General features: G+C 35.2%; 1 protein-coding gene across 2 annotated transcripts in view; it reads left to right on the top strand.

Moving 5' to 3' along the window:
- The window catches only part of STXBP5L (syntaxin binding protein 5L), a 206,951-nt gene that overhangs the window by 128,136 nt on the left and 64,719 nt on the right, over positions 1-14,096 (top strand). For both annotated transcript variants that reach the window (XM_072881300.1, XM_072881291.1), the window contains exons 11-16: positions 766-838; positions 2,189-2,336; positions 3,476-3,543; positions 4,786-4,826; positions 8,534-8,751; positions 12,677-12,849. In XM_072881300.1, coding sequence (XP_072737401.1) covers positions 766-838; positions 2,189-2,336; positions 3,476-3,543; positions 4,786-4,826; positions 8,534-8,751; positions 12,677-12,849 — 721 coding nt within the window. The remainder of the gene's footprint in view (positions 1-765; positions 839-2,188; positions 2,337-3,475; positions 3,544-4,785; positions 4,827-8,533; positions 8,752-12,676; positions 12,850-14,096) is intronic.

Genomic DNA, 14,096 nt, shown 5'->3' with positions numbered 1-14,096 from the left:
TCTGAAGAGTGTACTCTGAGCTTGCACATGCTGGAATGGTTGTCTGCTGTTGAAGAGAGAGTCATAATTTCACATTTGTATTTTTTAAAATAACTTTTATCCTATGTAAACTAACACACCCTATGCATCAAGGGAAGCATTTATTTGTCATTTTAATTGTTTATTTTTGATAAATGAAAAAAACATTAAATAAAAAACCAAACAATATAATCTCCTAAAGAGTGTATGGGAGGAAGGAGCGTGTCAGTATCTGAATTGACACAGCAGACTCACAGGATTCCTTTGGAATATTCCTTTGGAATCGCTTTGGAAATGAGGGCATTGTGTATCACCAAGTGGACTGGGTCAGCTGTTCACAATCTGTTTTTGAAGAACAGTTGTACACAGTAGAAGTATTACTACTGGACAGGAAAAATACATTTTCTGTATAATAATTGGATTCAGCAATGCAGTGATACACACAACTTATTCACATTCTATTTCTTTACTTTCAATACACCATCATCCTGGCATGCTATAACATGCCAATTCTATTTGTACTATGTATGTTGATCAGCAGTACTGCCCAAAAGTCATTTCTCAGTTCCTATCTGGCCCTAGTTTGCAGGTATGTCTAGTTTGTGGATATGTCAAGGATCTGTACCTCAAAACTTTTGTTTAATCTACTGTGAACTTTTGCATAAAGATGACATAAAGATGACTTGTTTGTTTAAGATGACTAATAGGAGAACTCCATGTCTCTTATACTTGATTCCTCGCTTACAGAATTTCAAGAACCCTATGCTGTAGTTGTGCTTTTGGAAAAAGATCTTATTGTTGTTGACCTGACACAAAGCAAGTAAGTATGAAGTCTTATATGAAGTTATTTGTATATCTTAACTGTTCAGCAAATTATGATAAAAATCCAAATGTTATCATGCGATGTCATTTTACTATCCAAAATAATTTACTCTTGGTAATAATTCACTCTATATGTTTACCTCAACCTTGAGAGCTAACATCAGCTAATCAACAGAAACTTATGATAATATTTGTTCTTAAGTTTGGGAATAAATCTAAATCTGCAGTCCCTTCAGCATAGCCTTCAAACATTCACTCAAAATCAAAGTTAAGTAATACTTGGTCACATGCTGAACTATGACCTGAACGTGTGTTTTGGAAACCAGATTCAACTGCTACTTATATGCATGCCTAACTTCAGTAGACTCCACAGGGACTAACACTTAAGTATTTACATAAGTATCTTAGTAAATAATGGCATTGATTTGTAGTGGATCTATGGGATTATTTCATGATCCAGTTGCTGGTTTAAATGACAAATAGTTCTTTCATATCAGAATCAATGTTCATATCAAAGAGGAACTATACATCATGTAATGCAGAATCCAATTCTTATTTATTTTTTTCTGCCTCCAACACTACCAGTAATGTACAGGCACATTCACACTGGTATAACTAGGAACAGATTTTGCCCTTAATATCTTGAAACATTTTAAGTGAATCATATTCTGATCTTACTTACTTTCAAGAATAATTCAAATCATCTCAGCAATATGAAATGGATGTAAGTGAAATCAGAACCAAATTTCCTACATTTTTGAATTGTGAATAACATTGTGTAATATGCCAGAAGTGAGGCTTTCCTTCTTATTAGACTGCCCAAACTGATGGAAGTGAGAAATAAACTGAGATCTACTTCATCTGCTACTGCAATTGTTCATTGTAGAATCAGTAGTCTACCAACCCAATAAGCTAAGCTGCTCAATATAAAATCCCCAGTTGTATAAGTAGTTCTTGGGTCATAGTATATATCATATCCATGAACCTGAAGCTTCTAGAAAATGTGTCACTTCTGTATAAATAAGATTTTGAGATGTTGTGAAAAATCAGTTCCTAATCCTCATTTACACGAGTAGTCCTATTAGCCTTAGGAACTATTCACATGAATGAGTATTTATGTTACAAGAGGATTCTTGTCACAGCAGTGGAATTTTTATATCTTTATTTCAGTAACTACACATTATTATTGACATTAAAAACAATACGTATGTTTGAATAAATAAGGGAAAATGTACTTTATGAGTAATGATTTTACTTGGATTCTGTTGTACACTTTAATATAAGAATATGTTTTCTTCTATGGCTCAGTGTGTCACAGTGCTTCTAATAAATTGTCTTCCTTAACTAGTTTTCCGATCTTTGAAAATCCATATCCTATTGACATTCATGAGTCACCTGTTACGTGCACAGAATATTTTGCGGACTGTCCTCCAGATTTGATTCCTGTACTCTATTCTGTAGGAGCAAAACATAAAAAGCAAGGATACAGCAATAAGGTAAACAAAAACAATATTTTTTTTAAACAAAGAAAGTAAATGTACAACCTATGTTTTTGTAACATCTTACCAAATTATTTTCATTTTACTTCTTTAATAATCACTTTCAAGTTGGTCCAACCAGCAGCTTAGCAGCATGCTTATGGCCTGGTATTTGTCCTTCAGAAACACCATCACTTAAGCACAACCATTAATGACCATTATACAGGACTTAATCATTTGGCTGCTGGAGTTATGCCAGATCAGACTGAGTTAAAGGAAAGCCATCAGTGTACAATTCAAATTTGTATGGGTAAGTTATCTCTTTCAAAGAAAAAAGTGAAAACATTATAACTGAAAGAAGTTAGCAGAAGAGCTTCAGTGAAAGTTGAGGGTTGACAGCATGTCTGTGACATTTTTATTAAATAGGGATCTTAATAATTATTTTACTGAGCTACCAAAGTCTTAACGTAATGCTTTTAGAAATAGGACAAGCTGCAGAAATAAAAAGAGGAAATGCAATTATTTTATAAATTTAAAGCATTAATCTGGTTTATGTTTTGACTAGAACTAATCCATCATAATAAATAAATTAGAAAAAATATTGGGTAAACAAATCAGACATCATCAGTTTTCATATCAGAAGTATTCTCCACTAGTAAACAAAAGGCAGAAAAGAGATGGTGATTTCATATGTCCTGCAAAAATTGCATTCCCTTATCTCACATCTCGTGTCATCATGCTCAGATTATTTGTTTCTGGGCCAACTTCTTCAGTAGTCTTCATCCTCAAAGTAGATTCTCAATCTATTTAGTGTCCTATAGAAACTCCAAGAGTCAAGCAATCTGAAAAGAGTAGCAGAACTCTTTGTTACTTCTTCCTCTAGTTCCTATTTCGGATTGTTGAGTGTTAGCTGTGCAGAAACATTTTTAAAACATAGAACTTTAATTGATAAAATAAAAATGTTATTAAGTTTCAAAAGCCTTAATTGATAATATAAAAATGTTAATAAGCTTTAAAAGCCTTGAATGCTACACATTTTTGTTCCTTTTATGAGTTGTATTGCTTTTTGGAGGCAAAAAAAGCAATGAGTTTAAAAAATAACCAAGCAAGATTCATCAGAATTAGTTGTGATCTCTGTACTCTTATTGTTTGTTTAGGAGTGGCCTATCAGTGGTGGAGCATGGAACCTTGGAGCTCAAACATATCCCGAAATCATTATTACAGGGTGAGAATGAAACTGAGGATTGGTAGTTTTAAAATGTTAGTGTCTACAGCTTTTGATTGTGGGTTAGCTATAGATAAGAGTTGACCCTTCACAGAGTACGCATATCCTAGCCTCTTAATTTGAGGTACGTAGTTTTTTCCCTTGTGCAGTCACCACAGAAATTTCCATTTGCTGTAGAAAACAGAACTTTGTAGTTGGGGATGAACTACCATTAAGAATTACCATTTGAGGCCCCAGTGTAGGAGAGCAAGTCTGTATACTTGTGAAGGTGGGGTCTTTGGAAAGGAGAATCCATTGCAAGATAATATTTTGGCCTCGAAGGGCATAGAGAATAGCTTTAGAAAGGGGAGCAGCTGTTCTTTTACAGCTATTGTCTTTTGGCCTTCTGGGGACTTTGTATCTGGGGACAGTTTGGGAATTCATTTTAATACCCCATTAGCATTAATGAGGGTGTGGTACACTGGGATGAATTTCACCTTTTGAGTGGAGAGACAGCCCCATAGCAAAAAGGCATAGAAAGGCTCAGTTTGCAGTAGAAGCCCCATGAGCAATGCCTGATGGATTTTCAAGGGGCCATGTTGTAAAACAGAAGCTATTTACATATGATGCTCTCTGTGTTTCCCTCTGGTCTCAGCCATGCTGATGATAGCAATATATTTGATAAATTGTTATTATCAATGATATTTAACACCTGTTTTTAAAAATAAGATTATGAAATGTGCAATAGTACCAATAAGGTGATGAAGGGATTATTCTCATTTTAAACAGAAACGTCTCCTTTCTCCAGCTTTACTTCAGGGATCATTTTATGTTAATAAAAAGAACACAGCTGTAAGGTATTAAGCAAAATGAAGTTACCCTCTGTCTTTTCAAAGTCTTTTCAAATACATGGCACTTTTAGAGAGCATAGGCTTGATGCTGACCCACTGCAAAGCCAAAAGTGCTGTAACTTAAACTTATCATTAGTATGAGAATTAATTTCTTGCTGTTGAGATCTTAAAATTCATTGGGGGCTTAGTTCTATGTAGGAAATGCATGAAAAAGTATTTTATTAACCTAATCAAACTAATAACAAAACATTTTCTTAGAGTTAATATATATATCCTTATATATTGTCAGTAAGGTATGGAGAGTTACTACATGAGCAAAATACAGTTTTTCTGCTATCACTCACTGAAAGTAGAAGATATTTTAGAATTGCATCTTGTTTTAACACATTTAATGTTTATATTTTTTTTTAAGCCATGCAGATGGATCAGTAAAGTTTTGGGATGCTTCTGCCAGTAAGTTTCTAAAGTTCACTTTTATATAATGCTGACAAATCACACACACACATATATATAAAACATGATATTTAACAGTATGAGTAGTAATACCTGGGATGATATAATTAGGAATAATGAGGTGAAATTAAGCAAATTTTTATTAAATTAGGAAAAAAACCACTGCTAATGAGATACAGACTTTCACTCTTTTCTCTCTAAGGTAAGAGGAATAAAAACTCCAGATAAAACATACGAAAACCTGTGAAGGATGAAGTGTTGGTAAAAAATCCCTAGGCCATAATCTTGTTGTGTATATAAAAGAGTGGGCTCAATTAGATCTAATATTCAGTTCCAGTTGTCATGTCTCTTCTATTCTGAGTACAATATAGTATTTTTTACAGCTAAGCAAAAATAAAATATTAAAATACAATAATACATCTTAATACATGTCTGATCTGGCAAGGGTGGAGAAGACCTAAATCTTTTCTTGTCCAGTCTCAAGTTCCAGGAAATAATTGGGAAGCATTTCCATTCATTCTAGCAGGAAAAAGCTTCAGAAAATACTTGTTCCATACATTCTAGCTATAACTACACATATCAAAACCCAGCATTTTCCCTTACAGAAAATACATATGGTACTTATTAGTAAAATATATTTATTAAAAATATACATACATTTTGGTTGAAAGCTAAAATATTCTGGTTCAAATAATGTGACTGTGCTTCACCAAAGTTGCAGTGGAGTTGCCTTGTATTCTGTCTCTTCTGTGGTACAGGGATGTCTGGGTAGAATGTCTCTTTTATGAGGTATCAGTCTCCTAAAGAAAAGAGAGTGTGAAATAAACTTCTGTATGAAATGTTAAGCATAGAGAGATTTAATTTGACCCTAATAACCAGTCTGTAATGGTTGCCAAGAACACAGAGTATGAGATGCTTAAACTACCTGCTACTTCCACGTTGTGCCACAGAATTGTAATGATTAATACTGCTACCATTTTCAGCCAAATATGGGGAATGTTTACCAGATTTTAATGTCAGCTAAACCTGATGACTTTGTCAGGTAGTTCTCTTTTTGCCTAATACCAAATATTTTCACGCATCAGAATGGACAAGAAAATAGGGATTTCCAAAGCCTCATTTCACAAAAGAATTTTACATAAGTATGTCAACTGAACATGACTAGGAGCTGTTTTTTTATTATATAATTTGCCTATTTGGAAATGGAGGAAAAACAGATACATGCTGCTTAGAGTTTACGTCTTCCAGCATTTTCAAGTTATGGTGAACACCAAAAAGAGAAAAAATCTAATGAGATCAACAGGAGTTTATCTGCAAAGACAGAAGTTTGAGAGTGCTTTAATATGAACAAAATAGGATAATTACTTTTATTTAGAGAAGGAGTGTGAGGCATTAGACCCTGTCTTGTGCACTGTGGAGCTCATGAAAGGTCTAGAGCACAAATCTTATGAGGAACGGCTGAGGGTACTGGGCTTGTTTAGCCTGGAGAAAAGGAGACTCAGGGGAGGCCTTCTCTCTCTCTACAACTACCTGAAAGGAGGTTGTAGCGAGGTGGGTGTCTGTCTCTTCTGCCAAGTAACAAGCAGTAGGACAAGAGGAAATGGCCTCAAGTTGTGCCAGGGGAGGTTTAGATTAGATCTTAGGAAAAATTTCTTCACTGAAAGGGTTGTCAAGCATTGGAACAGGCTGCCCAGGGAAGTGGTTGAGTCACCATCCCTGGGGCTATTTAAAAGATGAGTAGATGTGGTGGTGCTTAAGGACATGGTTTAGTGGTGGACTTGGCAGTGCTAGGTTAACAGTTGGACTTGATGATCTTAAAGGTCTTTTCCAACCTAAATGATTCTATATTTCATTACAAACTTACACTCTTGACAAGAATGTGCAAACACAGGCATTAAAATTAGGGTGAAACAATACAGACTGTTGCAAGACCCCAAAACATTTAGCATATACACTGCACAGGAATCAGTATGCTAGTCATTTCTTCTATAATGCTAGCAGAAACAGGGAAAGGAAAAAACTTCTTACAGGGAATATAAACATAACCCACTAATCAGTATGTACATTCTGCGATAGAAATTTTTCTTAGAGATAAAAGCTTAGATGATCATGAATATTCACAATGCCTTCAACAGTAATGATACTTTCAGTGCATCTCTGATGTCCTGGTCTTAGTCCTGCTTTTCAGGGTATGTACTGCGTTACTGGTACCATACTTGGTACTTTTTATTTACAAGGTTTTAATTATTACAAAGTTCTATTATTTACAAGGTCTTAACTTTTTTAATAGAGTTCAAATTTCATTTGAGATTTCATAGCAAACATAATATCCTACTGGTGTTTGAAGGCACAAAATGCTTTGCTTTTAGACATATTTTAATTGTGTAATTTTGTATCTGAAAACACAGATTTGTGGGAGACAGGGAATTGCTAAGCCACTGAAGCACTTTTCCAAATGTATCTTTGCTGAAAAGCCATTGCTGTTTCTTATTTGCCCTTGAGCAGATGGTACCTAGTAATTCACAGAAGCATAGAGAGTCTCGCCTTGTACTTGTGCCCTATGATTCTGTAATTCTTCCAATCCTAGTATGCATGGACCCATGATGTCTGATTTGAAGTGCCACTCTAGATTTGCCACTGGGACTAAGGGCATCCTGAGGCCTCTTCCATTGCCACAGAAGGCAGGAAGAATTATGTATTCAATACAGAAGCACTTGCTGTAATTTGTGAAAATTTGGTAGCATTTTATGTGCTAAACCTTTTAAAAATATAAGAAATGTTATATGCTAAAACTCTTGGAATATATCTGCACTGCAAAATGAAAATGTAATTTTGCTGTGTTCATCATCTGGTTACATAACTAAAACACCATTCTTCCATCTTTTTGTTGCTCGTGTTACACAAGCTAGCTAGACTGATCTACCACAATTACACTAACATGTGTAACAGCTTTGCCTTTATGTATATACACACCTTTATAGGTGATGGGTATGACTGACTTTTTCTGACCTTATGCAGTTATTAATGCCACTGATAAATTAATGTAAAAGTAGTAAAAAACAGGGAGGAATGTCAATAAAATAAAATGGAGTTAATTATAATCCCTCCTTTAGCTCCAGAATTCACTGCAGTGGAGTTCTAGTCTTGTCAAAGGCTTCTGCATATTAAGGTTTTTTATACAGGTATACATACATATATACTTATTAGTCAAGAAATTCAAAACATTTTAGAACTCCTGTTCGTTCACAAAGTTTTTGTGTTGCCCAGGCCACTAGAATACTTTCTAATGTTTTCTCCTGAAGTGCCATACAGTCTGTACATTCTAGCAAGACAATAACCTCAGACAAATGAAATCTTAGTTTCACATCTCATTAGGAAAATAGCAACATTATCAGAGCCTCTCTATAACATTGAGTATAAGCCTAATTATGGACATAATGGTTAACATACACCTTTGACATCCTGTCCCAGAAAGTACTAAGAAGTATTTCACAGACAAATACCCATTTTGGAAATATTAAATACATATCCTACCAGTACTGTGTACCAGAATAATATCTGTATTGTATAATACCCATCTTCTCCTCTTAGGCCTTCATACGATTCTTTGTTATGCCACAACTGAAAACAAAATGGGAACCAAGGAATTTTATAACTGATTTGCTTCATGTTAGTCAGTATTTTTTATATGTTTTAATGTATTCCAGTTACTCTACAGATGTTGTACAAATTAAAAACATCAAAGGTCTTTGAAAAACAGAAACTGGGAGAAGGAAAAACAACAGCTGAGATTGTGGAAGAAGATCCTTTTGCTGTGCAGATGATGTACTGGTGTCCTGAAAGCCGAATTTTCTGTGTGGCAGGAGTTTCTGCATATGTGGTTGTTTACAGGTTCAGCAAACATGAAGTAAATACTGAAATTGCAGTAAGTCCTTCAGAATTTTACTCTCTTATAAAAGAACATAATTTCTAAATCGAATTGCCTTGCCGTGTCTGTGCTTATATACTTGAATAAAATTAATATCAAGCTGTATAAATATAGGTTTAGGGACATTCCATTTTAAACCTTTTGAGTGAAATCTTGATTCTACTTAAGTTAGTGACAAAAATCTAACTGAGTTTTTGGGAGCCAACTCTCCACTTTTTTGCTTTAATAGTAACATACGGTACAGATTTCAGACATAGTTTGCTTTTAAGACTTTATGATACGGTAAATCTCTGTTGTACTTACCTGCTCTAAAAATACTGGCTGCTGTATGTTTTTATCAGATAATGTACATTATGTATGTACATAATAATGCTCTCTTTAACTCAAGTATTTCATCTCTTTAATTTATGTTCATAGTACTTGTACCACAAGGGGACTGAAAATTATCACTGTCTTTAACAAAATAAAGAGTTGATTTTTTTTCTGGCTTATGCTGACTTTGTTTCCCTAAAAATGGACAATTTCATATATGAAATGCCAGATTATTTATGGCTAAGCACTTTATATTTTCCTAAGCTTTCTGTTGCTCCGTCCTGTTCAAATACTCCTTCGGTCTTCATGTCCTAAGTAGTCACCTTATTTCAGGTAGAATCATGCAGTTCATGTTCTTTTAACTGCACTGCAGTCACCTTGTACTTATTGTTGCACAGAAAGTCTGACTTTGGTTTAAACTTTGCATTTTTGCACAGGAGCCACAACCACTGCTAACAGTGTGGCTGAACAGCATTTATAATGTAAAAGATTATTTCTTAAGTTTAAGAAATCTAACAGGGGACTAGTCTTAAGGCAAAGCCAAACTAAACATGACTGCCTCTCCTTCAGGCTTGCCATTCTCTGGTGCTGGAGAACAGTTTGCAACTCCAGATACTCTCTTGCCAGAAAGTATTTCTTTCGTCTGCCAGCTCTCAACAAACCCCAGGGGCTGACCCAAAATTTCCCTTTCATTTTCCACCTTCCCCAATTACAGTTCTTTTCCTTTTCACGCTATTTTAATGTACTTTAGAAAGTCTATAGTTCTAGCCTGGCAAAACATGTCATTTTTGGCCTGTAGCCATGTGCCATCTGGTAAGGAAATTCATTACCTATAGCTGTTCTGTTGTTTTCCTCTCATTTTTTTTTCTCCCAGAGGCAATTATTGAGCTAACTGAATGTATCCTTTCAGGAAAGTTTTGAAACTAATGAACAGTAATTTCACGTTACTGACCAGGTCATGTATAATGCTGCTAAAATTACTACATTTCAGTATTCTTCCTTTGTTCCATAGCAAATGCACCTTATCTTTTATTACCTATCATTTAATTTCTTTATTTTCATGTCTTTTACTTTTGTGGCTGAATTGCATCAGAACTGGTATTTTCTAAAGTGTTTCTAATCTTAGTGGCATAGTCACTGAGTTCCCCTGAGTTTTGTGCATCCCTGCGATGAGCCTCATCTCTTGGTTTCCACATTTTTGCTGCAAGCATTCAAGTCTTCACTCTTAAATGGTGGGGGTTTTTTTTATAAAAAGTATGGGAGTCTTTGTTGGAATATGTACCTGACTTTAGGCTGCCTGGCTTTTTTGTCTATACTGAGACTGAGCTGGTCAGTCTCAGGATTTCTCTCCTGCCTGAGGTGAGCCCAAGTTCTAGCACTTAGTGTCCTCCCTTCTCTAGCAGCCAGCCTGAACTCACCTTGAGTTCAGTCTACAAATCCCAGCATTTTAAAGACCCCATGTTGGTTTGACTGCCTGACATCAGTCTTGTAATGTTATTGCTGTGGTAAATGGGAAGCATGGAGACTACTCAAAGGTTTCTCCATGTAGCAGGGAAGTCTGCTGCTGAATATGCCTTAAAGGCATAGGCTGTGCCTGGGATTTCCTCAATAGAAGTATTATTTGCATCATTCCGTATCAAATTCTGGAGGCAAGTAGTATGCATGAGACAAATTCTGCTTCATATCCAACCTTGGAGTCATTGCCACACAGTTATGTAAAAAGCATTTGCTGTTGTTGTTGTTGCTTTCTTATCTGAATCTACTCCATCCTGTCTCAAAGGGATGTCTAGGTATCTATTAAACATGATCACTTGCTCAGTGATCAGTCTTTCCTCAGTGAAGCTCCTCTTCAAAGCTCTTGAGAGAAGCCATAGGAAAAAAGTTTACACTAGTTTGAATGCAGAAAGGAGAATCAATGAGCCTAGTGATGGGATGCTCCAAAAAGATCTTTACTGTGTGTCAGAATAAATTGGTAAACAGGTCTGTACCCCTTCCAAGGTCCAGTCAAAGCAGAGACCAAAATGTAAAAAAAATTGACAGTCATGTTATTAGCCTAAATTTTTCCTTCTCTCTGCAAATGGATGATAGCTAGAACTTAACAAAATGAATTTTTGTAGAAAAAGGAAGGCACAAAGAAAAACATCCGAAGAAGAATGATGCAATTCTAACATGGCAAGCAGAAGAACATACTCTTCAACAGTTACTCCAGTCCTGCATGAAGATTAAACAGCATTATAAATTGTTTCGGCCAGCAGCAATTACTTCCAGGAGATTAGATTTTCCTCAACTCAATATTTCATTCATTAGTCTTTGAAGGCAAATGTTGTCTATAAGTTTCTTTAGCTCATTCAGGCAAAAAATATCCATGGATTTTGCAAGGAGAAAACAAAAGTGAAATTTTGAGAAAGGACCCTTTCTCTTCTGGTTGAGCAGAATCACTTCTTTCTGAAATCTTATGTGTTTTAAGACAATGGTTGAGAAATAGGAGAGCCTTCAGTACTGATCTTTATCTCCCAATTCTCATAAAACTTAGGTATTTTCTTAATCTCCATTCTGGTACAGATGATGTCTCAGTGAGAGATCACTAACTAAGATGGAGTTTGCAGTATCTACATCTGCAATTGCTTCTCATCACTTCAAGGTACCAGCACTGAAATTACTATTCAGCTAGTTATCCCAAGACCTTATCTCTTTGAGGGCTGTACCTTGCTTTTTATTCTTTTCAAAATGGGGATCTCGTTGGACAATTTGTGAGTTAGAAAGAATTGCCCAATATTTACTGTGATTCTTTGAGATGATTACTTATATAGATTTGAGCTCCCTGTCCAGTTTCCCCTGTGTTTTGGAGTCCTTTAGTTAAGGTTTCCTGAATTAGTGGAAAGACTTGAAGGGTGGTTGGGCCTTGTTGGTCTCCTTTTCCCTATCCAGAGAGTGCAGAAAGAAAGCAAAAGGTAACTGGTTTGAACTTTGCTTTCTAGAATCTGCCAAACTCATGTTCAGTCTAAGGAATACAGAACTCTCTGTGCTATTATCTCTGATTTCATGACCCCCACCTATGGACAAATGAAGTCCGTTCATCAGTACTACCCACACTGTCAGGCTTCTACATACTGGCTAAAACCTGTCTTGTAGAGACTCTGTTGTACTAGCAATAAGGAGGCAGAGTTGATGATCATTCTTCTAATGAATTTGCTTAGGAAAAAGATAACGGACAATAGGCAGAAAATTTTCATGACATTTATCCTGAATGATGCCTTCTTATGGTGAAATATTATTATTTGGGGGTGAGTGATTAACTTCTCTTTTCATAATGAATTCTGGAAAGTCGTATTCTTGCCTTTCACTTAGATTAAAAGGCTTGAATCAAAGTCAGCACTGGAAGAATATACCTATGTATTTCTCCATCAGCATAGGGTAGATGACTAGTTTCTATCTGATGTTGCTGTTAGGCTGTATAAATAACAAATGACAGTATTCTTTGCCTGCAAATGATAATGATAAATGTGGGGGGTTATTTTTAAAAAAAGACTTATTGATATTTATTTGAAAGTAACAGAACTTTCAGGAGCTTTCTGTATTAAATTATAACGTAGCTTTTTATTTATTTAAGTCATTAGAGGTACGACTTCAGTATGAAGTAGAAGATATCATTACTCCTGAACCGGAAATAATTCCTCCATTTCCAGATGCCTCCCCCCAGCTTCCTTCTTTAAAGAGCCTTTCAGGCAGTACCAACACTGTAGCATGTGAAGGAACGATGAAGGATAGTATCCCATGTCTTAGGTAAGTCTACGCTATTGTTCAAAGATTTATCTTTCTAAAAAGCATTCCTATCTGTTGTATTAGAAGTCTGCCAACTATCAAGAAAAAGAGGTTAATCATATGTATGTGACACAAAATGAGAAAAAACCAGAATATGGAACGAGCAAAAGAATTAAGGCAAAATAATTAACAAGGGATGTTAAAAGTCTAGAAGTAATTATGGAGAAGATAAACTGTTACAGTAAAGGTTTGACTGTAATTTTCCAATATGATCTAGGAATCTCACACCCACAATTTTGAATGGAATACAAGCACTATGGAATAAATCAGGGAATTTCTGAGGAACTTTTTTTTTTTGAGTTCACAAACAGAATTCCATAAAGCAGACATGTACAAAGCTTTCCTTCCTTGATTAATTAGTATAACACTAAAATCTTTCTTTATGAAAGAAGTATATGCATTTTATGGTGTGTAAGGGGTGGAAACTGTGTTCATACTCATGAAAAGATCTTTAAAATATGCAATTATGAAAGAGTTGCACTGTGTGGAAGTGTATATTTGCAGTGTGGAAGTGAAGTTGCACTGTGTGGAAGAAGCAAAATGTTGTCTGCTAGAGTACTCATTGCCACTGTTTGGAGTAGATTAATATGTTCTTACTAATAAGGCAGATAAATTATGGGTTTGAATAGTTTCAAAATAGAATTCCATACAAAACTCCATAAACTGTAATTTTCCAGCAATTATAGCACACTGCTGATAACAATTGCTCTCATTTTAGTGATTTTGTTATTATTTCAGTCTAATTATTATTAAATATTTTAAATGCCTCAATTATTTCAAAAGCAGTTTAAATGAATATTGCCTGACTTTGCAGATGCTTTGGGCTGTTGACCTCCTGAAAATAGCATTAGCATTTAAAAGCAATACCCTGACATTGTTCTTGTAAAATTAACAGTATTTTTTGGCATCCTGTTCATTTGTCCACCTCATTCAGTCAGGGAGTTGAACCTCAGACCTCAGTTTAATCATTAATGTAAACCATGAACATCAGTAGAAGAGGCAGAGAGAAGTTATTAAAAAAAATCCCAATGTGAAATCTATTTATGACATTGAAATCAGCAAGAATGCAATCAATTATTTCAGTGGCTGAGATTTTCCCTTAAGGAATTCTTATTTGATTTGGTCTGGGGAGGAGAGGAATTGTTGATCTTGGAGGCAGAAGAGCTGTAATGAACCAGTAGAGGTTCTGCTGGTTATTTTTTAGAAGT

Source organism: Ciconia boyciana, chromosome 1 (assembly GCF_034638445.1).
Source record: "Ciconia boyciana chromosome 1, ASM3463844v1, whole genome shotgun sequence".
In the NCBI taxonomy this organism is placed as follows: domain Eukaryota; kingdom Metazoa; phylum Chordata; class Aves; order Ciconiiformes; family Ciconiidae; genus Ciconia; species Ciconia boyciana.
This window is presented reverse-complemented; position numbering and strand designations above follow the sequence as displayed.